Below are 26709 nucleotides of genomic sequence, written 5' to 3' on the forward strand. Positions count from 1 at the left end.
TGTGGGGCCCACCTCACCATTCACCTCCTCCAACTCCTTTTATGTGGACTGCCTTGGTATCTGCTGGTCTTTTCATGCTGTGGGCCGTGGGGCCGCTGTTCCAGGCAGCCCATCTGTCCAGCCTGCAGGCCTCATGTCTAGGTTGACAAATGCCTTTAGAGAACCACTGGCAGTGATGGTCACCTCTCTTCTATCTGTTCTCCCTGGGACCTCAGCCCTCCAGCCTGACAGCCCCTGACAGGCTTTTTGCTTTGTAACATCTGGGAGTTTGTATTTGATTTTGGTTTCATTTTGTTGTGCTTTCATGCTTGTTCTCAGCAGGAGAACTGTTTCTTCACAGCTGGAAATGTAAGTCTGCACCCAAGGAGTTTCTGAATCATATTTAGAGCGTCTGGTGTTAACTACCATATGGTTTCTGTTCTGCAGGATGCTGTGTCTGCCTTACTTGCAAGAACGTCAGCTGAGCTGTTGGCTGTGGAGCAGGAACTGGCCCAGGAGGAGGAGGAGGAGCTGAGGCCAGAGCATCGGGGTTCAGGGGAAGATTGGTAAGCAACTGCTGCCTTCCTCCAGGGGGACTTGGGCGGTTCTTAGTTTCTCTAAGAAATTTTGGGGTACTTTATAGGATCTACCTTATTTTGAAACTGTGGCAAACATTGTGACATCAGGAGTACTGGCTGGAGCTCTCTTGTCATTGGAGAGTTGGAGGAAGGAACGGAGAGAGACGGGCAGGGTCAGCCCATTGGCTGGGCTCTTTCCTCTTGCTGCCGGCAACAGTGCCTGCTGCGGTCTGTGCACTGGCTTTTTGTCACGCTGTTCATCTGGAAAGCCATGAAGCCTTATGACAGAACACTGGTTCTCAGCTCATAGGCAGGGGCCCTTGGGGTCTGAACAACCCTCCCACAGGGGTCACCTAAGACCATCAGAAAACATGGATGTTTATGTTATTATGATTCATAATGGTATTAAAGCTACAATTATGAAGTGGCAGCAAATTAATTTTATGATTAGCGGTCACCACAACATGAAGAACTGTATTAAAGGGTTGCAATGTCAGGAAGGTTGAGACTAACCACTGCTGTAGAGTCAGATGAGGTAAAATTGACTTATTCCTGCCCCACCCCCTCCTAAAAATGTCATTCAGGCTGTTCGTGGGCAAAGTTGTTATTACTGTTGCAGTAATAACTTGTCTTGAGTTTCCTCCTCTGTGCCAGTAACCCATCCTTCAAGGATGCCAGATCTCGTGTGTGTGTGTGTGTGTGTGTGTGTGTGTGTGTGTGTGTGTGTGTGTGTGTGTGCATGTGAAGGGCCATCTCCCATGTGTGCACAATATTCTCTAAAAAGACATTTTAGCTAATGCCTCCATTTTGAGTAGCTTCCATATATAAACAATTCAGATGAATTTTTATGAACAGTCATACTAGAGTCATACTAGTTGCACATGGTTGGACTGTTAGCATGTAAGGTCTGTACTTACTTTGTATGTATACATGCAAAGATAGAACGTGACGAGGAACATGAAGTTAGTCATGGACTTTGTAGGGAAGCGCTACAGCAGCGGTGTAAAGGCAGCGTGGGAGACGTGTGCATGAGGTTTATCCTGGTGTCTCTAAGCAGTAAGCGTTCCACCAAGTCAGGGGATAGACTTAGTGGGCTTAAGAGGGGGACTTTCAGTTTGCTGTAGTATTTGTTGGTTCTCCCTTGTGTTCCTTTCATAGCCATTCATTAATATCCAGTCTGTCAGTCAGCCAACCTGTCACCCATTGTGATTAAGGGTTGACACTTAGAAGCCAGTGAAAAGGATTCTTTCTAGTCTTAGGATAGGAAAGCATCCACGTTCCAAGCCTTCACAGTACTTCTGCGGACTACACTGTAAAGCTGAGCAAATACTTTAAAAATATTTTCTGGTATTTTTATTTTATGTGTATGGGTGTGTATCTACATATACATATGCACCACGTGCATGCAATCCCCCAAGAGGCCAGAAGCCGGCGTCTGATCCTCTGGACTGGAGTTAGAGAGGGTTGTGAACCACTGCCAAGGAGCTGGAAACTAAACCTGGGTCCTCTGCAAGAGCAGCCAGTGCTCTTAACCACTGAGCCACAGAGGTCTCTGGCCATGCGGCCGTGTTCTCGAGACCACCCACATTCCAGCCAAAGCTTTTGTTACGGACAAGCATGTGAGGCCGTGAGCCATCTGATAGTGCAGTAAGAAACCGTTTACACGGGTCTGTGCCTGCCTGACGAACATTAGTAATACGTAATCCTCAAGTCTCACCTAAAAATAATCAGTTGTTATATTACTATTTCTACAATGAATTGACTAATATTTTTACTTTAAAGTGAATGTCATGTTTTTACATGCTGAAGTTAAAACTTGTCTGTAGTCCTTAGATATTCTGTTGACTATCTGGAGATTCGGTCAAGTTTCATTAACTTAACATTTTCACAGTGGTAATTTTGCCCTGGATTCCTGAAACATACAATGAGAATCTATTTTCTTGATCTACTCAGTTAAAGAGCTGCCAGGTATCACAGCGTGTCTTTGGTCACATGTGTGCCTCAGTTGCTTCTCAGGTAACTGGATTACCGCAGCTGCTCACACGGCCTGCCACACTGAGTGTGTGGTTTTGTTCTGTTTCACCACAGCCTAACGATACTCAGAGAGGCCTCTGTCAGAGTTCCGGCTGCAAGAGAGTCTGGGGTTCACTTGGCAGAGGGCAGCCGCTTCACAGAAGAGCCTCCTGAGACAAGCCAGTGTGGGAAGAAGGACTACGCACAGGACCCTGCTCAGCCAGCCTCTGAAGTTCCCACCCTGGTAAATGTTCACTACAGTTTCCTGATACCCACGCCACCCAAGGGGTTACTTGTTTTCTCTTCCAAATCAACATTTGGGCCCCAGATCTGATTGAAAGGCTTTTATGGGAATATCACTTCTCAGCACTGAAAGCACTTTACAATTTCACATGGTTCCAGAAGATGAATTTTTCCTTTATACTTGGCAGAAACAGTACTTGCTCCTTGATATCTGTAATGTTCTGTAAATGCTTGTTAGAAGTATTGTCTGGGGCTAGAGATGTAGTTGAATTGGTACAATACTTACAGCACTAGGTTCAGTCCCCAGCACCACACAAATAGCCACAGTGGGCACATCGCTATAATTCTGGCACTTAGAAGAGAGGCAGGCTGGAGACATGGCTCAGTGGGTTAGAGCACTGACTGCTCTTCCAGATGTCCTGAGTTCAATTCCCAGCAACCACATGATGGCTCACAACCATCTGTAATGAGATCTGATGCCCTCTTCTGGTGTGTCTGAAGACAGCTACAGTGTACTCATACATAAATAAATATTTTTAAAAAAAAAGAGGTAGAGGGTCATCACCTTTATAGTGAGTTTGTAGGCTAGCCTGACATATACATCTCCAAAATGACCAAAACCAAAAAAAAAAAAAAATGTTTTTAATTAAAACAAATATTTTCTGACCCAGATGTGGTAATTCCTGTATTCCAGCCCTCAAGAGGCTGGTGCAGGAAGATTATGAGCAGAGGCCAGCCTGGGCTCCGTGGCAAGTCTCTGTATCAAACACATACTGTCTCTATTACAGAGAAATCAATCAGGGGCTACTTAATGGTATCAAGTTGCAAAACCTATATCAGTATGAAACAAGAAGTAAGAATTCAGAGTTCACCTTGGCTGGCTGGAGTTCTAGCAGAAACCTGTTCTGAAAGATGACATTGATTTGGTTAGGTCCGGTGTCTTAGTTGGGGTTTCCATTGCTGTGAGCAGACACCGTGGCCAAGGCAACTGTTGGCTGGCTTACAGGCTCAGAGGTTCAATCCAGTATCAGGCAGACATGGTGCTGGAGAAGGGGCTGGAAGTTTTCTACATCTTGATCGACAGGGAACCAGAAGGAAACTAACTTCTGCAGGCAGAACTTGAGTATAGGACCTCAAAGCCCACCCCCCACAGTGATGCACCCCCTACAACAAAGCCACACCTACTTCAACAAGGCCACACCTAATAGTAGCATTTCCCATCAGCCAAGCCTATATCCAGACCCACACCTAGGGGACCATGAGTATGAAACAGGCAGCATGACCCTTTGGTGAGAAACCTCAAGTGCCATCGTTACCAGGGCATCCCCAACATGACTGCACAGTGCCCACGAATCTATAAAGGGCGTGGAGATAAACGGCTTTCGGGAAGCCTGTGGACTGTGACTGGTTAGCACTCTGATTGGATACTGAGTGGGGCTCATACCACGGCACCCATGTCTGTACACCATGTGCATGCAGTGCCCACAGTAGCCAGCAGAGGGAGTCAAATTCCCTGGAACTAGAGTTGCAGATGTGAGCTGCCATGTGGGTGCTGGGAATTGAACCTGGGACCCTACAAGAACAGCAAGTGCTCTTGACTACTGAGCCATCTCTCCAGAAGCTATATTGAATTTTCAATTTTTTTTTTTTAAATCATGGTACCTTGTTCTGACAAAGATCAGTTTAATGATAATACAGTCTGTCTTAGTCAGGGTTTCTATTCCTGCACAAAACATCATGATCAAGAAGCAAGTTGGGAGAAAAGGGTTTATTCAGCTTACACTTCCACATTGCTGTTCATCACCAAAGAAAGTCAGGACTGGAATTCAAGCAGGTCAGGAACCAAGAGCTGATGCAGAGGCCATGGAGGGATGTTCCTTACTGGCTTGCTTCCCCTGGCTTGCTCAGCCTGCTTTCTTATAGAACCCAGGTCTACCAGCCCAGGGATGGCACCACCCACAATGGGCTGGGCCAGGGATGGCTCCACCCACAATGGGCTGGGCCCTCCACCTTTGATCACTAGTTGAGAAAATGCCTTACAGCTGGATCTCATGGAGGCATTTCCCCAACTGAGGCTCCTTCCTCTGTGATAACTCCAGCTCGTGTCAAGTTGACACAAAACCAGCCAGTACACAGTTCAAGTAGGATTCTTCGAAGTAGAAGGCCTCCTCCCCTCCCTCCTTCTGTCAGACAAGCCCTGCTCACACGCACCTGCCGGCTCCTGACGAACGCCAGCTTTCATTGCAGGCCGACAAGGAGACAAACACGGATGAAGCAGTGGACAGTATGGCAGTTCGCCCCAAAGACCGCAGCGGCCTGAGCTCCCGGCAGCATCCATTCGTGAGAAACAGCATGATCGTGCGCTCACAAACCTTCTCCCCAGGCGAGCGGAGCCAGTACGTCTGCAGGGTAAGCGACAGCGCTGCTGAGGCGGCGCCGGCTAACAACCAGGACTGCACAGGGCTGCCTGGACACACTGCCGAGCAGTGTCGTACCTTGGGCTTCTTGTATCTGGTTTGTTTTCCCAGACACCCAATGTCTTGCTGGCCCTAATGGAATTTACTTAGCAAAGAAGTAGTTTAAGGATTTAGATGCTAAGAATTGTTGAACTTCTATGTTTCGAAACATAAAGCAACTTAAATGTATTTTGCATATTTCGTATGCATTTCTAACCATGTTAATCTTGCTGAAGAGAAAACGTGAATTGGATTTTACAACAAAAATCATGTTCTAAGTCCCCAAATCATACTCATTCCTGTGAAGAAAATTACGAGATTTACATCAGTTTCCCAAATTCTATTTCATGAATTATTTATGAATCACAGTAAATGGATTTAATATTACATAAAATAAGAGAGGGAGACTTTTAAATTCTGAACTTATTCTGGCAATAAAATGCTTTTATTGAACTCTTCCCTAGAAACAAAGACTTTGCTCCCTTCCGTTTTGCAGAGAATGTTCTTGTGAATAAGCCAGACCATAAGGCCGAGGAAGCTGTAGGTGCTGTGGGAAGTGTTCCCTGGCAGGCTAAGGGTGTTGGGGTGGGCAAGAGGCTCTGGGCAGCACAGCCTCTTAGCGCTGTCTCTAGAGAACAAACCACCTGAGAACTACAAGGACAGGGCTTGTCTCATTAAACAGAAGCAAACCCGTCACCTCCGCATACGGACTTGCTGCCTCCAAAGGCAGCTAGCTCTTCAAGGTACCTAAGAAAATTAAGTTCAGAAAACCAGAGTAGGGAAGAATTTATTTGTGAAAGAATTTCTTTAAAATCAGCTCATGGCTACGGATGTGGCTCCGTGGTTGCTGAGTTCCCCAGCCTGTGTGAGGCCCTGGATTTGAGCGGCACAGACGAGAAGGGAAAGAAGCAGGTGGCTCACGTTGCCTCTCACTACCTGCCTTGTCCCATGAGCGCCTCTGTTCTGACTGCCACCAGCTCTGTGGCTTATTTGGTGAATATTGTCTTTCCCTTTTGTCTTTGGTCACCAGCTAAATCGAAGTGACAGTGACAGCTCAACTTTGGCCAAAAAATCCTTGTTTGTGAGAAACTCCACTGAGCGGCGCAGTTTGCGGGTCAAAAGGGTACGTATTCCCTGAGCCAGACTTGAAGACCGTAAACTCCAGAGTGGTTGGGTGTTGGCATTGCCAGCTCTTGCGCTGGTCACTGAGGCCTGTGCAGCTGCTGCTCTGAGTCACTTTTTGAGCCAGGAGATGTTTGGCTCTGATTTGGAACCTGTGGTGATTGAGGATGGAAACTGGTTTGCCCCCGGCGTCAGTGAGCTAAACTGCACATTTCTCAGGGGGCTTCAGCGTCTCCACCATGTCCGGATCCTTAGTGATTGTGGGAGAATTTAAAACCAGCACCTCCCCAAGGGAGCAGATATTCTACAAAGGAGAAGCGCAGGGCACTTGGTAGGGTTTTTAGGGGAAGAAGGGGCTGTCTTCTTATGGGAAATTGTGTAACTTTCATAAAGTTATTTTTAGGTTTAAAAGTTAATGTGGCTAAGACAGTTTTTTCTTCTTTCTATGCCCCGTCTTCTTTTAGGGGATGGCAGCTTTGTGCTGGTGTAAGAAGTGGGGGACCAAACTACGTTGCTCACAAGCTTAGTTAATAGAGCTCCTTGACCTAGACAAAGGAGGGTCCTGAAATTTGCTAAAGTTAGGACCTTTAGCTGGTTTTAGAGAAGGCAGATACAACTTGATTTAGGAATCCCATCTTGAAAACTATGCAGAGGTCTAAATGTAGCACACAGGAAAGGTTTGCCTGCTTGGCCGTCACAATGTGAGTCACAGGGTCAGAGAGGACAGCGTGGCAGTGCTGTGCTGAGTCCTCCTCACACTGGCTCTCAAGAGCCAGCCATGCCCAGCTCTTCCCAGTTTAGTGACAAGGCAGCCACATTTAGAATACAGATAGTCATGCGGAATAAAGCATGGAGGCCTACAAGTCAGCACTACCCGGTCCGCTGAGAGACCTCACTGCCGAGCACTGATTGCTGACACACTGCCGAGCACTGATTGCCGACATGCTGCACACTAGACCTTAAGAGGCTCCATGCACTCTGCTGAAGTGCACGCGTGTTTGTTATGACAGGCATGTGCATACCACCACATGTATGAAAGTCAGAGGCAACTTTCGGGAGTTGGTTCCTCTCCTCAGCCTGGGCGAGGCGAGGTCTCTTGCATACTCCAGCCTCGCTGGCCTGTGAGCCTCTAAGCAGTCCTCCAGTCTGTGTCTCCCGGCTTCTAGTAGGTGCATGCAGCTTTCTTACTTGGGTCATGTCTGTGGTTAGCGTGTTTACTCGGGAGCCATCGCCAGCCTGGGAAAGATTTCTGACCCCGAAAGGCGGAAGTCATGTGCTCACAGCATTTGCATGCCTGGATATTTCTTGCCATGCTGTGTGTTGGAGAAGGCAGAGACTGAATCAAGGAAGCCTAATAACAATGTAACAGAACCTGAATATTTACTGATGAGGTGTTGGGCAAAAAGAAGGGGGCAAGAAGACGGGGGTTTTCCCAGCGGGCGGTGGCACCGGGCTGTTATGTGAAATCTTCCTGGAGACAGGGATGTGTCTACTCATCTCTGACGGGGAACCGACAGACCAGGTGCGGGTATATCGAGGTCCAACTCTGACCTTGGAGAGAACTGCCTCAGAGCAGGGTCCGTGAGTGCTCTCAGGTCCCTGAGCAGCTCACTAGGAAGACAAAGTTCAAAGACGAAGTACAAAGTGAGGCCGGTCTGAAGACTGGAGCACAGCTTGCTGATAGAATGTTAGACTTACAAGGTCAGTTCCCAGTGCCATTAGAGGAAAAGTATTTAGGTGAGGTCTCAGTATGACTGAGTCACAGAAAGGCCCCTCACTGGCATCTGTTCCAACCACCACGGTTACCCCAGATCTCCAGTCTGGAGCACGTGTACCCACTCTTAGGCGTCCAGTAGCTTCCATCCCCCTGTTGTGAATCCAGGCAAGAAATCCTCTCCTGACGGTCCTGCTCATGTGATCTTAGTTAAGTCCTTTTCTCAAGCAGGTATTTCTTGATTTTAAACTAAGATCAAGCAGGTCTGCCTCATCCCTGGGTCCTCTGTCTACCAGCTTCTGTGGGTAAGACAGGAATTGAAAGTCACTGCTGAGCACAGCCTCATACTGTGTCCTCCCCTAATCTTCTGTATTAGCCCGCAGACAGTTACCTCTGCCTACCTAATTTCTGGATGAATGGGCAGTTGGGCCCTGGGAAGGACTTGGCAGAAGTCGATGGTCACAGTGGGCAGGGGTTGGATGTAAACATGGAAGGACACTCAATCCGGTGGTCACAGCTGTGGTGGCGGGGACTGTGCCCTGAGATGGAGAGGGTGTGCATTCTGTGATGCTTTTCATTCATCGTGGGCTGTCCTAATTACTTTATTTATTTACTTCCTCATTTGTTTACTGGAGGGGCCACCTTGTGTGGAGGCCAGGGAATAACTTTGAGAAGCTGATTCTGTCTGTCCACAGTATGGGTCCCACGGGCTCAGGCTGTCAGGCTGAGCCGTCTCACCGGCCCACTTCCCACTTATTCAATCTCTGTAGTTTAAAGTGATATAACCTGACTTTATACTCAGCTGCTAGTTGGTAGCAGACTAGCTTGAAGCCAGCTCTGCTGTTCTCAGAGTCTCAGGCTGGTGGAGCCTCCTTCTGCCTTTCTGCGGTGTCCCCAGCAGGAGGCAAAAATGTGCAGATCTCAGGGCGCCTTTGCCAAGCTTCTGCCTAGAGTGATACTGTCTCCACTGTCCTGGCTTTGGCCAGAGCCAGCCATGTGTCCAGTTTTGCCTCCTGTCATGTGCAGGAAGAGCAGAGATAGTGAGGAGTCTGTTGTCTCTCCCTGCAGGCGGTCTGCCAGCCTGCTCTCAGGAGGACTGCCCAGGAGTGCCCCGTGCGCACATCTCTGGACTTGGAGCTGGACCTGCAGGCCTCGCTGACCCGCCAGAGCCGTCTCAACGACGAGCTGCAGGCCCTGAGAGGCTTACGGCAGAAGCTGGAGGAGCTAAAAGCTCAGGGAGAGACAGACCTTCCCCCAGGCGTGCTGGAGGATGAGAGATTCCAGAAGCTTCTGAAGCAAGCAGAGAAGCAGGTACAGAGCTCCGGGTCCCCCCTGGGTGGGGCTAGTGCAGCTGTACCCTTGGGTGCTGGTGGCACCCTGGAGGAGGTTCCTAACGTGGGCATTTTCCTGTCCTCTTACCAGGACTGAGGGCATGGCCACTGTACTGTTGCAGTGTCTGCTGTGATGGCTCTGCAGTCTCTGACAGGAAGGGAGCCCCTCTGCACCCCCTTGTCTTTCAGCCAGCCGTTCCTAATGTTTACATTTCAGCACTTTGCAGATTCATTAGCCAGGAGTTACAAAGACACTGATAATTTTAATGTTCTAATTTTCACTTTCCTGCCTCAAAGATGACATTTCACTTAATGGTACGCATTTGCCTTTCTCCCTAAAAACATGTACAGAAAATAATAAGTCACTGAATAAACAAAAAATTAGGAGTTGGTTTGTTTAGGTTTTGGGAGGGCTTTTTTGTTTTTGTTTTGTTTTTTGGTTTTGGTTTTTGTTTTGGTTTGGTTTGGTTTTTTTTGGGGGGGGGGGGCATCTAGTATGTAGCCCTGGCTGGCCTAGAATTTGCTATGTAGACCAGGCTGTCCTCAAAGAAATTCACCTGCCTCTGTCTCCAGAGTGTTGGGATTAAAAGTAAGTGCTAATCACATAGTCACACACAGATTATGTTGTTAAGGGTTTTATGTTTTAGTTTTGAGGATTTTTGTTTCTTTTTTTTTTTTTTTTTTTTTGGTTTTTGGGGGGTTTTGGGGGGTTGTTTTGTTTGTTTGTTTTGTTTTGAGACAGTTTCTCACTGAATATCTCAGGCTGACCTTTAAGAATGTCTTCAATCTCAGCCACTGGGAGGCAGAGGCAGGGGGATCTATGTGAGTTCAACACCAGCCTGGTCTACAGAGTGAGTTTCAGGACAGCCAGGACTATATAATGAGGCCCTGTCTCAAAACAAAAAAGAGAACATGTAATGCCCCTGCCTCAGCCCCTCAAGTACTGATTACAGATATGTACCATTCCACCTAGCAAAAATCAAATATTTTAAAGGGATTGTTTCTAATCTGCAACCTAAATATCACTGAATCTGCCTAAGTATGATATTGATTTATTCCCAGGGTTAGGATTTATATTTTTGTTCAGCCATCTGTATTCATCTGTACATGTGATCTTCAGGAAGAGCTTTTCATACGATGGATGTGTTACAAGTGCTTAGACATTATTTTCTCTTAACGTAGCCCTGAGGCTAGGGATCTAAGTACAGACTATACTTCCTGGAAATTCCTGATAGGAAGGATCTTCCATAACAAATTAGTTATGAACCGAAAGGCTTGGGCCCACCTGGTGGCAGTGCTGAGAAGCGACTGGACCACAAGAACTTTAAGATCCTCAGCCAAGCCTTCATCGCTGAAGGAGCCCTTAGAAGGCGGAGGTCTAGCTGGGAGAGGGGAGTCATGGGAGAGCCTTTGAAAGGCCTTCCTCCCAGATGACCCTCCGAGCTCCAGCACACTCTCCACAGTCACCTCCTCCCTCCATATGTGGGTTCAGACAACAGAGCTACTGGCCTGGAGAAAGCCAACCTTTCTCCCTGTAAGCTGTTCTCGCTGGGGTGTTGCTATAGTAACAAAAAACAGCTGCATATTAATGAGAACAGAACAGTCCAGACAAACCTAAGATTTAAAGATCGATTGCCTTAAGCACTATATGCTCACAATTTCAGCAAACATCTAGGAAAAACAGAAGAACTAATTAAGAAAGGAGGTTGAGGGGTCCTCTGTCCCTTACCAAGGTGACAGCAGAAACTTAAAATCCCGTAAAGAAACATCAAGTCTATGTATAGGTTCCACCAAAATTTTAAAGAACAAATTGTCTCAATTTCATATACTCAGAGAGAATATTCCACACTTCAATCTGTGCAGCTAAATAGATACCTAACTCTAAAAAGGAGAGAAGCACAGGCTGCCCTCACTGTGATGGGAAGGACAGAACTCCCAACTAAAATCCCAGCAAATGGAGTCCAATGTGTGGGAAGACTTTTTAATATTAAATTTAATATTAAATTCAGAGGGAAACTATCAGGCAGCTTGGTTGGTGTACACAAATACTGATAAAAAGACAGTAGATATTAGTATTTAAAACTTTCACAACTCTCCTTAACCTGATGAAAAATAACAAGAGACCAGATGTAATCCTAAACAAGACAAACATAAAATCATTTCTTTAAAATCAGCTGAGTGTGGTGGCCTTGCGTTTAATTCCAGCACTTTAGAGGCGCGGGGGTGGGGGGTCTCTGTGCTGTGGAGACCAGCCTGGTCTACATGGTAGCTCCAGGCCGGGGGGGGGGGGGCTATAGGATGAGGCCCTGTCTCAGAAAACTAACAAAGCAACAAAAATACAACCAAAGTAAATGGTGTTAGTCACGGTCGGTTGCAGTGAAGGGATATTTCAGGGACTCAGTCCCTGGAGAGGAACTGAGAGCCTCATCCTGATCCATAGGCAAGAGACTGGGCCTGGTGCGGACTTCTGACACCTCAAAGTCTGCCCCACCCCCACCCCCCCAAGACAGTATAACATGAGAAGGAAAGATGGAACCGGACTAACAGAAGAAATAGGACCACTCTCGTGTGTTGATTGTGGGTCTGCCATGGCTGTTCCACGCTGTGCCTCCACGCTGTGCCTCACTGGAGCTGAGGCAGGGTAGGGTGACTGTGAGAGTCTTGAAGGTGAAGTGAAGGGCTGTGGGTTTCTCGAAGAGGTGCTATTGAAAGGATGGTGGAGAGTGGGAGGCTCCTTCCGAGCCCAGGGCCAGGCTTCAGCACAGAAGACAGCGGGGCTCTGGCAAACGTAACGAGCCTCTTGTTACAGAACAGGATGAAGGAGTCACAATGCGCTATTTCCCGATGCTTAAACGTGGTGTTTCGCTCTGTGGTTCTGTGGGGTTTCTCCTGTTAAGATTGTTCAAGATTTAGTGAGCATTAAGGTGACTCGGCTTCTCCTTCCAGACCCATGATACCCTTGGATCCGTCCACAATCTGGTCAGTGCCTGGAAAATGGAGGTCATTTAAAACCCAACAACCGGTGGATTCAGAACCTTGAGCAGTTGCTGCTGTGAAATGGCTGCTCTTGGTGCCTTCAGCCTAGGTGCAGACTCCAGGACCTTGTGCAGACCCTGTTCCTTTTGCTTTTTCCATGTCATAGTATCCTGAGTCCCCTCTCCTTGGTGGCCATCTGTATAGGGTCCTTAAAGCTTGCTAACCCTTTGCAATCCGCTTTCTGTTCTGTTGCCCCGCCCACTCTGAGACTCTAGGAGTGAGTGCTCCTCCTTTTACAGTGAGTGGGTGAGTGCAGCAGCCAAGAGAGCTGGCCCTTGGGGACCGTGGTGTTCGGGGACTCTGTGACAAGTTCCAGGAATATCAGTCGTGAATGTTCCTAACATCCTCGAGTAAAGCAATGAGCTGCCCTTATCTCTCCACTCTCATAAACTGTTCTGACACGGAGACCTGCAGGTGCTCTGCTGCCAATCCCTCAAGATGTCACCTCAGGGAAAGAAACGGCAGAGGAAGGACAAGAGTGGCCACTTAGCTTCCTTGAGTACCAGTGCCTGAGACCTCTTGTTTATTTGGGTTTTCCCTGACGGATGTACCCCTGTGCATGCCAGCACCAGTCACCATACGAGCACTCGTTGAGTTTCGTGGGCCCGTGTCACGACACAGCCCACCACTCGGCATGGCTGAGTGTGGCCCCCTCCCCCTCGCCAGCAGTTGGCTGCCACTGTGCTGCATGTGCTTTGCTCACAGAACGGATGCAACATGCAAGGTGATCCTTCCTGTATACGGCACAATCTCACCCCAGCTCAGAACTGCAGAGGCTGGGGCTGTAGAGGCTTGTCTAGGGTGCCCGAGCCCAGGGCTCCACCCCCAGTCCTACAGAGGATGGGGCGTGAAGATTCACACCTGTAACCCCTGCACTGAGGGGTTGGAGGTAGAAGGACCAGAAGTTCTAAGGTTACCCTCTGCTACGTAGCAAGTTTAAGGCCAGCCTGGGCTACATGAAACCTGGTTTCAGTAAAACAAGAATTCCCAAGAGTCAATACAAGAGTTGTAGCTCAGTGGTGGAGCACTTGCCTACTGACACATGAAAGGCTCCTGGCCCATTCCATTCTGTAGGGGTAAGAAAGTCAAAGATGTAGTGGCCAAGATCTCCTTTGCTTTTTTTTTTTTAATTAAGTTTTATTTATTTATTTTAATGTATGTGGGTACACTGTTGCTGTCTTCAGACACACCAGAAGAGGACATCTGGTCCCATTACAGATGGTTGTGGGCCACCATGTGGTTGTTGGGATTTGAACTCAGGACCTCTAGAAGGGCAGTCAGTGCTCTTAACCACTGAACCATCTCTCCAGCCCCTCCTTTGCTTTCTTTACCAGGTTTTCCATTCCAGCTTTGGAAACTTGTCTTAAAGATTGATACTTTGGAGTTCTCTCAGTGAGATGGTACTTTGTTCCTCACGAATCTGTGGTTGTCTGATATTGACAGCTAGCATACCTCTAGCCCCTTGGTTTCTAATGGTGGCTATAGTCATTGGCATGTAGATGGAGCGCCATTATCCCAACACAGTCCTGAGCTGTGCTCTCTGATGAGTTCGGTTCCAAAAATCACTTTGCCACCAAGATAAAGAGAAAAGAAGGGGGTTGGGTAGAGCCCAAGATAAAGACATCCTCGTTGATAGAAGTGGAAAGAGATACAGCCACCCTAAGGCCTGTGTGCCCCGACTGGGCAGGTCCTGAGCTCTGACACCCCTCAGGCCCTCGCCCCTCAGAGGCCCTCACCCCTTAATGGTGTTACAGGACAGTTAAATTGCAACTTGAGTTTGGAGGAAGGCCTTCCTGTCACATCTGGTGCCCACCACTCACACTCCGGCACTGCTCCTTCTGCCTGAGGCAGCTTTACAGCAAGCAGCAGAGCAGGGCCCACAGCAGGGCCCATTCCTACTCCTTTAAAATGGCCGGGGCCCCTGAGAACAAAGAGGTTTTGTCTTTGTTACCAAGTCTGCAGGTGGATAGACCATTGTACCCTGTGTTTTCCCCACGTCTGAAATGTGTAATAAGCAGCTCTGACAGCTCAGCTGCGGGCCGTTTGTTATGGCTGCAGAAGTGGACATTCACCACAGGCGTGTCTTCTGCTCCGTCTTCGCCTTCACACCCCCTGGACAGTGTGCTCATGGACATAGCCGTGCCTACTGATATCCCTGCCAATGGTCATAAAACCTGGAGAAGCAGTGCTTAAGCCAGCAGCAGACCCTGCTTCTCTCAGACTCATCCTCCGTAACCCTCCTTGACGGCAGGAAAGCCTCTTTTATAGTTTATAAGAAAACAAATGTTTGTACTTAGGAAGCATAGCAAGAAGCCGAGGACGTAAGACTGTTGTGTTCCTAACACAGCTGTGAGTCGCTGGGCCTCCCGACTGTGAATTGAAGCATAGAGAAGGGCCAGCTCTCTCCTTGGCCAGAGGAGAGGCAGAGGTGGGCGGGGAAGGACTCTGTTCTTCCTAAGAAGCAGAAATGTCTGTTCCTTCCTCGGGTTGTTTCTCTGTCAACACAAGTGCCTGGGCACTAGAGGGTGGTGTTTTGTTTAAAAAGGAAAAAAAAAAAAAAGAACCTTTCAAGAGATACACATGCTAGCACTTTTGAAAGTTAGGCTAACCTGAAAAATGTCGGATACTAATACTGTTGTCCTGTTCTATTAGTCCTGGTGCTCTCCTTGTGGGGAGCAGAAGCTGCACAGAAAGGGCCAGGCCAACCAGCACCTTGAGGAGACCACAAAGAGAGGAAGGTGCTGGGAGTCCAGAAGCTGACAGCAGTCCTGCTACAGCGACAATGGACGGTGTCTGTCACCTGGAGAGAAAAGAACACTTTAATTTTTATACATCTTACACATCTACTCTTCCCGTTTGTTTTTCCCGTTCGTTAAACTTCATCTGTTAGTTCACAGCTCTGCCCTACCTTCTGTAGACTGTAGCCTGCGGGAATGTTAACAGGAGATTGAATGGTGGGGAGTGATTTAAACTCCAAACAAGCCTTTGAAGTACTTAAAAAGAAACTATGGCCCAGGGCTAGCTAGGCCTTTTGTCCAGACTCTCAGCTAGGAAGTGAGCAAAACTAGGAAGTGAGCAAAACTAGGAAGTGAGCAAAAGGGAATTTGAAATCCGAGGTATTGCCACAGACTCTGCCATCTTCGCAATGGACACAGACACTTACTGAGGGCCATCAGTACGTATTTGATGATTAGGTGACCAAATGAATGAGATGTGGAAGCAGCCACTAGTGAGCAATGCTGCTGGTCCATTTGTATTATATATATATTTAATGTATAATAATAGTATATATACATATATAAAACAATATTTACATGTCACCAGCAGTAACAAAGAATGGATTTTACTAAAGTTTAGTCATCAGCGAGAACTTGCAGAAGGGCCCTAAGGAGAGGGTGGGCATTGACAATGTTCCTGTGTGAGGTTCTTTGAGCTCTACCCGTGTCTTACTGCTTAGTAGGTTGGTTGTACACCAGTAAAGCTTTTTAACTGGCTAACATGGGGAAACATGGCTAGGATGGTAGAAAAAGTTGGCAAGTGTAGTCGCCAAAACATTGCCAGTGTTCAGTTTCTTGGAAAGAGTGCTAATAGTATTCAATATTCAGATTTATGTTTGTTGTTTTAGTTTGTTTGGTTGGTTTTTTTTGTTGTTGTTGTTTTTGATTTTTTTGTTTTGTTTTGTTTTGAGAGTTCTTAGGTTTTCCAGATGTAAACATCTTAAACGTGATTAAAATTAACTCACCCTGGATCATACGGTGCCTCCTCCCTTTGGCATGAGCCGAGCGCATGGGTACCGTCCCCTGCTGCCTAGCACAAGGTGCCCTTGATGGTCCAGCTTGGCCTCCCAGCCCCGTAGCGTGTCTTCAGGTTTCCATTTGCTTTCCTTTGCCAGGCTGAGCAGACAAGAGAAGAGCAGAAGCAGGACTTGAACGCAGAGAGGCTGATGAGGCAGGTCTCCAAGGATGTGTACCGACTGCGGGAGCAGAGTCAGAAGGAGCCTCGGCAGGTGCAATCCTTCAGGTAAACGGCTGCACAGGACCAGCTGCATGGTGTCCCTGGTGTGCTCCATCCCAAGGGGACACTCTCTGGGAGGTTCCAGACATAAGAGTCTGTCTCCTCAGGAACTCGGAAACACTCCCCCCTCCTGTCATCATGAGTACATCTCACTGAGAAAGCTTGTCCCAGGATTCAGAAAGATACACAAAATCACAGATCTTTGGGGACTTAGTTCACTCACTTTCTGGGCATTCCTTGGGTGCCCTTCTCTCTCCCCACACACATACCTTGCGCCCGACAGTGCAGCAAGGGAACAAACACATACTTCCTGCTCCTACAGAGGGCCTCCAGTCTGAGAAGACAGAGCTCTGCCGCCACCGCAGTGCCCTGTGCAGCCTTTGCGGGCTAAGCAGGGATTCCGAGAGCATGTAGGGAGAATCTCAGTCTGTGTGGGCGCCAGGTCAGCTCAAAGGAAGGCGTCATCGGAGTACGTCTTGGAAGGAGGCCATCAGGTCTCCAGGCACTGGCTGTGGTGGCTGTGTGCAGTAGAGCTGCCCCAGGCGAGCCTGTGAGGTAGAGCAGGGCTCGGACCCCACACCAAAGGATTTCAGTTGTGGCTCTGGGTCCTGGGAGCCGGGCCTCTGAGTAGGGAGCCTGTGGGAGCAGGTATTCGGGCGCAGTGGAAACCAAGACTGAGGTGGAGCAGAGAGGAGAGGAGAGGAGACTTCCTGCACCCTGCCTGGGGTGACCATGCTGCGAGACGGCACTGGCAACTCCAGCCGGTGGACAGTCAGAAATCAAACCATAAATCGGGGTTAAAGTGGGAAGTTATCACAGAGATAAAAAAGAGGAGCCTGCGAACGCAGTGTGGCGGTTCCTATGGGAAACTAGGGATGCTCCAGAGGGTCAGCGGGTGTGGTCCTGGAGCATAACAGAAAAGAGAATTAGCATGTCCCCTGATTGTGCCACAGAGGCCTCAGAGATCATGCCAGATGATGGCCAAGTGATAGAGTCACAGGAAAAGTGTCACCTTAGTTCTGGCTTAGGTTTTTATAGAGAGGTCCTTAGAGAGTGTCTAATCTTAGGCCAGCAAGAAAGTTCTGTGCACAAAGGTGCCTAGAACCAAGCCTGATTTCCTGAATTCAAAACCTAGAACCCACATGGTAGAAAGAAAACTAACTCCCATAGGCTGTGCTCTGACCTCCATACATGCACTGCTCACCTGTACACATAAACACACTCGTACACTTCCCCACATGCACATGTGTGTGCACACACAAATAAATAAATGTGAAAGGCTATGAGGAAGCAGCAAACGGGGACTCATGGCAGACGGGGGAGCTTTGAAGGTGGGGCCTGCTGAAGACGGGACATGGAGACTGAGCACTCGCAGCGGGGTAGGCACAGGAGGCGGAGGTGCTGAAGGTTCTGTTTGCAAGGTAAAGGGCTTGGGTTCCCTGCCTACAGAGCTAGACGACCACTGTGGCACTTGCAGGAAGTGCTGCTCCTTGGTGCTTCAGCATGGAGTGGTGACAGGCACTTCCTGCTCAGGATGTGTCCACAGGAAGCAATGTTATCATCTGTGGAAAGTCTTACAGCTTCTGGTTGTTAAAACCCAGAGAATGCAGAAGCGTTCTGTTCCCCTTAAGAAACCCACCTGTCCTGGTGTGGTGGCACACGGCTCTTACCCCAGCAGGATGGAGGTAGATGTAGATGCTGGCAGATCTCTTTTTAAAAAAGGAAAAAAAACAAACCAATCCGTTGGTATCACAAGGCAAGTGGTGAGCGAGCTTGGTGGAGGGAGATAAGGCACAGCACGTGGGGACTGTAACACCTGTAACAGTCACACACGCTCTGTGATGCCTGGGCCAGTGAAAGATCAAGGAGTGGCTGTGGGTGGGGCACAGGCACAGCCCTACACTGCCTCTTGTGTCCCTGGGTGTCATGTTGCCAGGGTGAGGTCAGCCAACAAGGATTCCGTGCACTCTAAGGCAGGTGCTGCAGCTGACCACGAAGTTAAGTCCTTGCAAGTGTCACCAGGGCTTGTGGCCACCCAAACATCGTGACCACCCTCTCTGCCTGACATCCTAGCTCATCCCTTAGGGGACAGAGCCAAAGCTGAAGGGCACTGTGTCACAAAGTGACTGTCCAGTGTCCTGGTTCCACCTGGCCTTTTCTCTCTCTTCTTACTCTTCAGAACAGTCAACCGAGCTCTTGGTTTTCTCCATCTGGACTGTTTCTTGTAGGGGGTGTGAGGGGAGGCATTATACACGCGCATGCACACACACACCATAAGTAAATAAATGTAATGAACAAATGTTAAAAGAAGGCGGAGAGCAATTGAAGAAAACATGGCAGTGCCTCTCCCTGTCGCACACAGAGATGATCACGGCTGCTCTTAGTGCTCGAGTCTGCCTTCATGTGACTTAGTTTTAACAAGCTTCCTGTTAGCATGGATTCCATAAGTTCAGGATTTTGGCTCTTTTGAATCTTCTCCTACCCTGGCTCAGAAATACCGGATCATAGCTGTACCGGCTGGTTTTGTGTCAACCTGACACAAGCAAGTTATCATAGAGGAAGGAGCCTCAGTTGAGGAAATGCCTCCTTGAGATCCAGCTGTAAGGCATTTTCTCAACTAGTGACCAAGGGGGGAGGGCCCAGCCCATTGTGGGTGGTGCCATCCCTGGGCTGGTAGACCTGGGTTCTATAAAAAAGCAGGCTGAGCAAGCCAGGGGAAGCAAGCCAGTAAGTACCATCCCTCCATGGCCTCTGCATCAGTTCCTGCTTCCTGACCTGCTTGAGTTCCAATCCTGACTTCCTTTGCTGATGAACAAACAGCAATGTGAAAGTGTAAACTGAATAAGCTCTTTCCTCCCCAACTTGCCTCTTGGTCAGATGTTTTGTGTAGGAATAGAAACCCTAAGACAATAGCCTAAAATCTGCCGCTGGTGGATTACAAACACCTTTCAGTTGGAACTTCTGAAGGAAACTTTGTCTGTAGAGGATTTACAGCCAGAGGGGCTGTAATATGCTATCAGCTGTAAACCAATGAAGACTCAGCCTGGCAAGATGGTTCAGAAGGAACGTGCCTTGTGACCTGCCTGATGATCGGAGTCCAAACCCAGGGTGCACCTGGAGGAAGGAGAGAACAGACTCCCACAAGTTGTTCTGTGCCCTCCACTCCAACACGGAAGCATGTGCACCCCACACATACACTAAACACAGAACAGCGGTGAAAGGAAAAGGATTAAACCAGAGGCTCTTGTGATTTCAAGTGTAGTGTCTGGGGTTGTGAAGACAGCCTTCAGCCTCTCAGAATTTCTGGGATCGTATTTAAGTGGTCCTTCTCCCTCTCTCCCATCAGGGAGAAGATTGCCTACTTCACAAGAGCGAAGATCAGCATCCCGTCCCTGCCCGCTGACGACGTGTGACCCTGTGGCCTAAACCGATTCTCAGCTGCTCACTACCCAGGGAGGGTCAAAGACTGAATATTTACTTTTAGTTGTTTTTACTTTTTGTTGGGGGTGGGGCTTGTGTTTCCTGTAACATAACTGTCAACTCTTGAAGAGCTTCCCTTTCACACCCGTTTCATCAGGTTAATTTGAATGTAACTCTTACATGCTTTCAGAAGAAAAAAAAAATCACATAACAAAAACGGGGTCATCTGGTCCACAAGTGTTGCACGGTATGTATGTGTTAACCACTGGGCTTCACTGCAGGATGGAACACAGGTAGCCAGTGCCCAGCGTCTGCCAAATGAGCCAACTGCAGCCCGTGGAGCTGGTGCCACAGCATACCCCTGAACCAGAGAGCCGAACTCTCCGTCGGCGTGGACTCGAGCGAACATCTCTGAGCCCACCCGGAACCTGCCCAGTCCCTTCCATCGCCCGCGTCTGACCACTGTGTTTCTGCAAACCGTTTCTTTCTGCCCCCTTGTCCAGAGAAAAGAGCGAATGGAAGCTGAGGGCAGGAACATGAGAAGCAGGGGTGCTCTGCAGTAGAGGTGGACTTGTGTTGTGGAGAGATGCAGGCCAGGGGCAGAGAGGAAACGGGTGGGCGCAGCTCTCAGAAACACCGAGGAAACTCAGCAGAGGCCTTCGTGCCCACTGCTTCTATCGAGGTCTGAGGCTGCGGGCCTTCGGGTCGGTGTCCGGCCTGCACAGGCGACACCACAGTGAGATCAGCCAGCGTTTGTCATTGGGTTTCCACACTCACTAGAAACTATTTTGTAGCTGTCATCTTCAGGGGACTCTGTCAGTAATGCCTAAAAGGTCCTTGGGTGCCGAAACAAAGGGTGTGGCCGAGGCGACTTGTACTCAGTGTTGACTGGATCAATATATATATATTCTGGATGAACAAGCAAGCTTGACATAGAAATTGGTCAAAGTGCCATGTTCTCCAGGCTAGGGTTAACTTACCAGACCCCGGGCACTTCTTTTAAAAAAAGACTCAGTATAGCTTAGCCAGCATAAACATGTTAAAATAAATACTTTTTTAGGTAATTTAAACCACACTCATGTACTCTGTCATACTGGAAGAAGCCGTGTTCTGGTGAGCCAACTTACATAGCAAGCTAAATTTTTATTTTTTAATGCAAAATAATTTTATAGAAATTAATAGAAGAAAGGCAAGGACAAAATCTGTTTTTAAAAAGCTATGTTCTGCTGGAATCTCCATTTAGTTAGGATTTTTATTTTCTTGAATCTGTGTATATTTTAGAAAGTTCATTTTTATCAGAATCCAAGTTCATACTCAGCCAGGATTTCAGTTACCAAGTTACTGCACCTAAAACGTGATCATTTCACCCAAATGTTCCACGGCTTATATCCAACCTCTCAGAAGATGTAACTGGACAGGACACTGCTTGGAACAAAAAGAAGCCCTGGTGGCAGAAAGCACAGACCTCCCACACTGCCCAGTCTGCCCTGTAGGTGACTGGAGGGAGGGGCATGCCGTCCTTCCTGGTCAAGGTCGAATTGAGCGGCAGAGCGGAGGAGGCTGACAGTATAACTCTAAATGAAGGTCAGCTGTCTCAGCGTCACGGTTTGACCTAAGAAAATGTTCATAGAACTTTGTGTACTTGTACCGTACGATTTTATTTTCATTTATTTATTTGCGGCCTTATTTATGTTCTGTTTAATATATAGTTTGGTTCTGGCCATCTTAAATGTTGGGCTTACAAGAGGCTATATTGGAATTTACAGCTTTATTATCTTCATCAGATTTATCCCTCACTTTTTGTAATACAAAAGGTGTCAGACGAGTATTAAGGAATAAAGTGTGTCTCAGGCTGGTAGTTGAGAGTTGTAACTGAGGGACTTGGGTTTTATTTTATAAAACGTGCTCATTTCTAACATGATGGAAACTACTCATTCTGATAGAATCCTTTCTTCACTCTGAAAGTCAGCAATAGTGTTGTGTCCTTAAGGAAGCTTTTGTAGGTCTGTCACATTTGGACTGGCCCAAGTGATTAAAAGAAAAAACATTTACTAACTTGATCACAATACCATATGAACAAATAAAAATTTTAATATTATTAAAAAATATTTTTAAACTTAGAATTTATTCTGCACAGGGTAAAAAGAGTTTAATATTTAGCTCTCAAGTTTGGATTATCAATATATTACAATTTTATATATCAGACTCAAGTGTTACAGGTACAAAAAGAATATTAAGTTGCCAAATGAACAAAGTTTAGCTGAGTCTCTGTGGCATACAAAGTAAATACATTGAAACTTTTTTGCTATGTATTTATATTGTATTAAATATGAGACGCTCGGGACTGAACTAAATACTTAATCAGGTTAAATTCCGAATATGTCTGTTTCCATTTGTCCTGTTGTAAAGTATGCCGATGCTTTACTTGCCGTGTTTCTGAGGGTGGAAAACAAATTCAGTGATTTTTTTTCCTAAAACAAAGAATACATATTTCCTAATACCGAATTTTAATGTTGCTTATTGTTCAGCTAATTTCCCTGATTGGCACAAATACAAGAATCTACTTGAACCATGTACCAAGCAAATATAAAACATTCCATGAAGAGTTCTTTAAGCCAGAATTTTGTCCTGAATAATTCTTGTTTAGACTCTCTGCATAAATAAGTTGGGGTATTTCTGTGAGGACTAGCGGCACGTGTTCCCGTTAACCACCCAGGCTGACAGTGTGCTCCAGGAGGAGGCAGCCGGCCCAGGAGGCACTGTGCCCACAGACACCAGTCCTGCCCTCTGCCACTGAGCCAAGGCAGGCAGGACATTCCACTGTACAACACAGGGCACAGAAACAGGAGGGCTTTTATGTGACAGAATCCTACCTCTGAGATTCCCTGCTCTGCTCGGAGGCATGGATGAATGTGTCTGCTGTAGAAAAGTCTGAAAAAAGAGGTCCCCTCTCTCACCTGAGTCTGTAAGGACTTTTTTATTTTAACTGTCATCAGTTGTCACATATTTTAAATATCCATTGAGACCTTAGCTTCCTAAGTTACCTTAGACACCGGAAAGCACGTGATTTGCAGTTACATCTGTTTCCCAAATGATTGCTCTCGATACAGAAGTGATCAGGGAATGTTTTATTTACTGGTACCCTGTGTGTGCGCATAGTCACAGCCTACTGTAAACGTTTGGCACAGTAACAACAGATTCCATCAATAGGTTCCATAGACAGAGCAGAAGCACTCGACTCGCTGGTAGAAGGAACTTGTATCTGAAGAAGATAATAGCCACAGGAGGCAAGTATGCATCACAGAAAAATCAAAAGCACAGTGAGTAGGAGTGAGTGTAGCAGGAGAGCCTACCAAGTCCTGCTGAGTCAGATCAGAGATGCCACTGATCCTCGGCGGGCTTAGATTTCTGGACTGGCTTGTTTCAGCTCCAGATGCTGCTGCTGGTCTCCAAATCCAGCCACCGCATAGTGGCCCGAGTCTGGAGGAGCTGGCCTTGAGCAGGCTGCACAGTGAAGCACACACCCTCCAAGCACCAGGCAGAAGCCAGCAAACCAGCCCAGGAACAGGGCCTCCCCAAACTCCCACCTGGGCACAATCTCAGGCATGGTCTCATCCCAGAACTCCTGCACCGTCATGTGGGCCACCCAGGACACAGGAACCAGGACCATCACACCCGAGGTCCAGAGCAGGATCCCTCCCAGGATGAGCAGTCGCTTCTTCAGACCCTTCTGTGTCTCTCCCAGTCTCAAGCAGTCCAGGCCACAGCCAGAGGCCAGCAAGCCCAGCAGCCCCAGCCCATTGGACAAGGACATCAAGATCCTGGAGACCTGCAGCTCGGCTGGCAAGGCCAGGAAGGAGTCGAAATCCTTGCACTGCCTTCCGACTTCCTCCTGGATGACGCAGGATTTCCAGAGCCCCATGGTCCAGTTTTCCATCTCGTTCAGCTCCAGGTTGAGGTTCTTCCAGTGTGGCAAGTAGTTTGTGAGGCAGGATAAAACCCATCCCAGCAGGGAGAGGAGAAGTGAAGCCATCTGAGTTGCCGTTCGGAAGACTAAGCCCATTAGAGCGTTGTGTGAGCCTGAGCCAGCCCGAGTCCTGCCCCACACTTGCTGGAAAAAGTGTGACACTTCTCACCCGAGGAGCTCAGACATAGTTTTGCATTGTGTGTATAGGAGGACGCTTGCCAGATCTACTATTGTTTGAGTCCATGTTGAAAAGGTTTCAGAAGCGGACAGGGAAACGCCGCTATGAGCCAGTCATGCTAAGGAGTGGCCCAGGACGTGTTTATGTCCTGTGGGCTCAGTTTTATGCAGAGCACTTTGTCAGTGAGCCTCTCGGGTCAGACAGCGCTAATCCTCTTCTTTGTGGAGATTTACCTGGCTCTCACGTTCCCAGCGTTCCTAACAAGTCAGAGAATTAAGTCTGAATGTGAAACGTGTTTAATTGAAGGTCTGGGTTCATCTCCTCCTCTTTGTGTTGTGTTAATTACACCTGTCAGAGTTAGCTCAGTCGCTCTCACATTTCAGTGTGTGTGTTATAATACTGGGTGTTACCATCATTGGGGAAAAAGAGGTTCAGAGAGAAGTATTTCTTAACCAAATAAATCAATCTTATCAGAAATCCCTGGAGGCTTTAGCCAGGCCTGTTTGGAAACATTCACTGCAGAGCACGTGAAGCGATGCTGGAAGACAGGTCTCCTTTCTCCCCATGCCTTGATAAATCACCCCTGTGCGCGAGCCAGGAGCAGTTTCCTGCCTTGTGCATTTGGGGGGAATTTTTGCTTCTTTACTGAAACATACTTTCTAGACTGCTCACCACTCCACAATCTAGCCCCACATCTGTCATTTTTAACTACACAGAGGTTTTCATTCTGACAAATATACAGACAGAATCTAGATAGAAAAAAAATTAAAATGCTTTTTGGGGGTTGTTCCTTTTCCCCTATTTTACATTTGAAGCTTCTAAGGAAAGAGAGGAGAGCAGAGATTAGTTAGGTCTTGAAATTAGTAGAAGACCCTGGAGTTCTGATCGCCCCTTCAGAGCGCCCAGGACCATCCAGCCTCCCAGAAGCCGCACGGTTCACCAGGTTCCTGGGAATGCCTGAACACAAAATGCTTTTGTTTAAAGAGCAGAACCACAATGGAGGTGACATTTGGGGACTGGTGTAAGCCTGTGGCTCTTCTAATACTTAACAGTGCAGATTGTCATTTTCTTTAAGAAGTGGAAAGTAATTTTCCTTCCCAGCCACAGACAGCCGCACAGCTTCCCCACAAAGTGAACTCATCAAGGCACTTGACTGAATATTTTGGACAACCGCCAACACACACGGGCTTAAATGACCTGACAGATTTTTGCTTTTGGGGGGTTTTTTTACACACAGCTGTGCAGCGTTTGTAATCATAAGTTCCTTATAGATTTCCTATCATTCAGATTTGAAAAGTAAACCTCTAGTATAGAAAAAATGATGTTAAAGTTATTGAATGAAAAAAAAAATGTCAGCAGTACAATTTAGTTAACATAACACAGCAGAGACCTTTTTTCTTATCAGTTGATTAAGGACACGACTCGGCCCTGCTGGTGGCTTACACTTTAGGCTGTGCAGTTCCATTTTCCAGGTATGAACTGTGGTCTTGAGGTCCAGCCACCGCATAGTGGCCCGAGTCTGGAGGAGCTGGCCTTGAGCAGGCTGCACAGTGAAGCACACACCCTCCAAGCACCAGGCAGAAGCCAGCAAACCAGCCCAGGAACAGGGCCTCCCCAAACTCCCACCTGGGCACAATCTCAGGCATGGTCTCATCCCAGAACTCCTGCACCGTCATGTGGGCCACCCAGGACACAGGAACCAGGACCATCACACCCGAGGTCCAGAGCAGGATCCCTCCCAGGATGAGCAGTCGCTTCTTCAGACCCTTCTGTGTCTCTCCCAGTCTCAAGCAGTCCAGGCCACAGCCAGAGGCCAGCAAGCCCAGCAGCCCCAGCCCATTGGACAAGGACATCAAGATCCTGGAGACCTGCAGCTCGGCTGGCAAGGCCAGGAAGGAGTCGAAATCCTTACACTGCCTCCCGACTTCCTCCTGGATGACGCAGGATTTCCAGAGCCCCATGGTCCAGTTTTCCATCTCGTTCAGCTCCAGGTTGAGGTTCTTCCAGTGTGGCAGATACGTGGTAATAATGGCTAGAACCCATCCCAGCAACGACAGAGAAAGCCCTATGGATTGCATGGCTGTTCTGAAGGTGAAAGCCATTGGGATTGATAGCACAACCCGGCCACTCTATAGGACGGCAGGTCCCTTGTGGTTGACGGGGGTATAATGATCTCCAGCCTATGCTGCCCAGAGTATAAGCTTTGGTCATTAACTCTCTGGGCAACTCTGAAATGTGTTTTTGTTCCTCTTGAATATAGTGTTTCATGTAAAGGGTGAAGGACTCTGTTAAAATCTATGAGTTAGGCTCTCTGATAAGGATTTGATCTTTTACCTTCCAATTTGCTTGGTAAAATTATATCCCCAACGCTTGATGAGTATAAGTCTGAAGATGAACAAAGAGGTCTCTGTGACCCCTCACCCTAACATACAACAGAAATCTTTGTGCTTCAATATGGATTAATTAGATTTTAAGTGGTGATAAAAGGCCAGCTCTTTCTACAACAGGACCTCATTGTAATAGTGGCATCTGAGATTTCAGGGATGCAAAACAAGGCCTTGTAAAGAAAGGTAGACTGTGTCCCTATAATCTCTATTCTCCTCAGACATCCTTAACCTACACAAGAGCTCACCCCGTGTTCCTCAGTTTCATGGGGAC

General features: G+C 47.7%; 3 protein-coding genes across 3 annotated transcripts in view; 1 reads left to right on the forward strand and 2 right to left on the reverse strand.

The window, feature by feature from the left end:
* Positions 1–22736, forward strand: part of WWC2 (WW and C2 domain containing 2) — a 153725-nt gene extending 130989 nt beyond the window's left edge. Inside the window, exons 17-23 of the mRNA XM_080928496.1 lie at positions 427–545; positions 2646–2814; positions 5061–5222; positions 6300–6392; positions 9174–9416; positions 16365–16492; positions 19833–22736. Coding sequence (XP_080784622.1) covers positions 427–545; positions 2646–2814; positions 5061–5222; positions 6300–6392; positions 9174–9416; positions 16365–16492; positions 19833–19899 — 981 coding nt within the window. The 3' untranslated portion in view covers positions 19900–22736. The remainder of the gene's footprint in view (positions 1–426; positions 546–2645; positions 2815–5060; positions 5223–6299; positions 6393–9173; positions 9417–16364; positions 16493–19832) is intronic.
* A 535-nt stretch (positions 22737–23271) lies between these two features.
* CLDN22 (claudin 22) lies at positions 23272–24297 on the reverse strand. The gene has a single exon (XM_080929055.1). The coding sequence runs from the start codon at positions 23967–23969 to the stop codon at positions 23307–23309; it is 663 nt and encodes a 220-aa protein (XP_080785181.1). The 5' UTR covers positions 23970–24297; the 3' UTR covers positions 23272–23306.
* Positions 24298–25490: 1193 nt separating this feature from the next.
* On the reverse strand, positions 25491–26153 carry LOC308429479 (claudin-22-like; the record flags this gene model as incomplete). Its single annotated transcript, XM_080928335.1, has 1 exon — positions 25491–26153. The coding sequence occupies one exon, from the start codon at positions 26151–26153 to the stop codon at positions 25491–25493; it is 663 nt and encodes a 220-aa protein (XP_080784461.1).
* Positions 26154–26709: the final 556 nt, after the last annotated feature.

This window comes from Micromys minutus (assembly GCF_963924665.1).
Source record: "Micromys minutus genome assembly, chromosome: 14".
Taxonomy (NCBI): Eukaryota; Metazoa; Chordata; class Mammalia; order Rodentia; family Muridae; genus Micromys; species Micromys minutus.

Excerpts from the sequence above, each read along its gene's own strand:
- CLDN22 (XM_080929055.1), bottom strand. The coding sequence starts at position 23,969 with ATGGGCTTAGTCTTCCGAACGGCAACTCAGATGGCTTCACTTCTCCTC.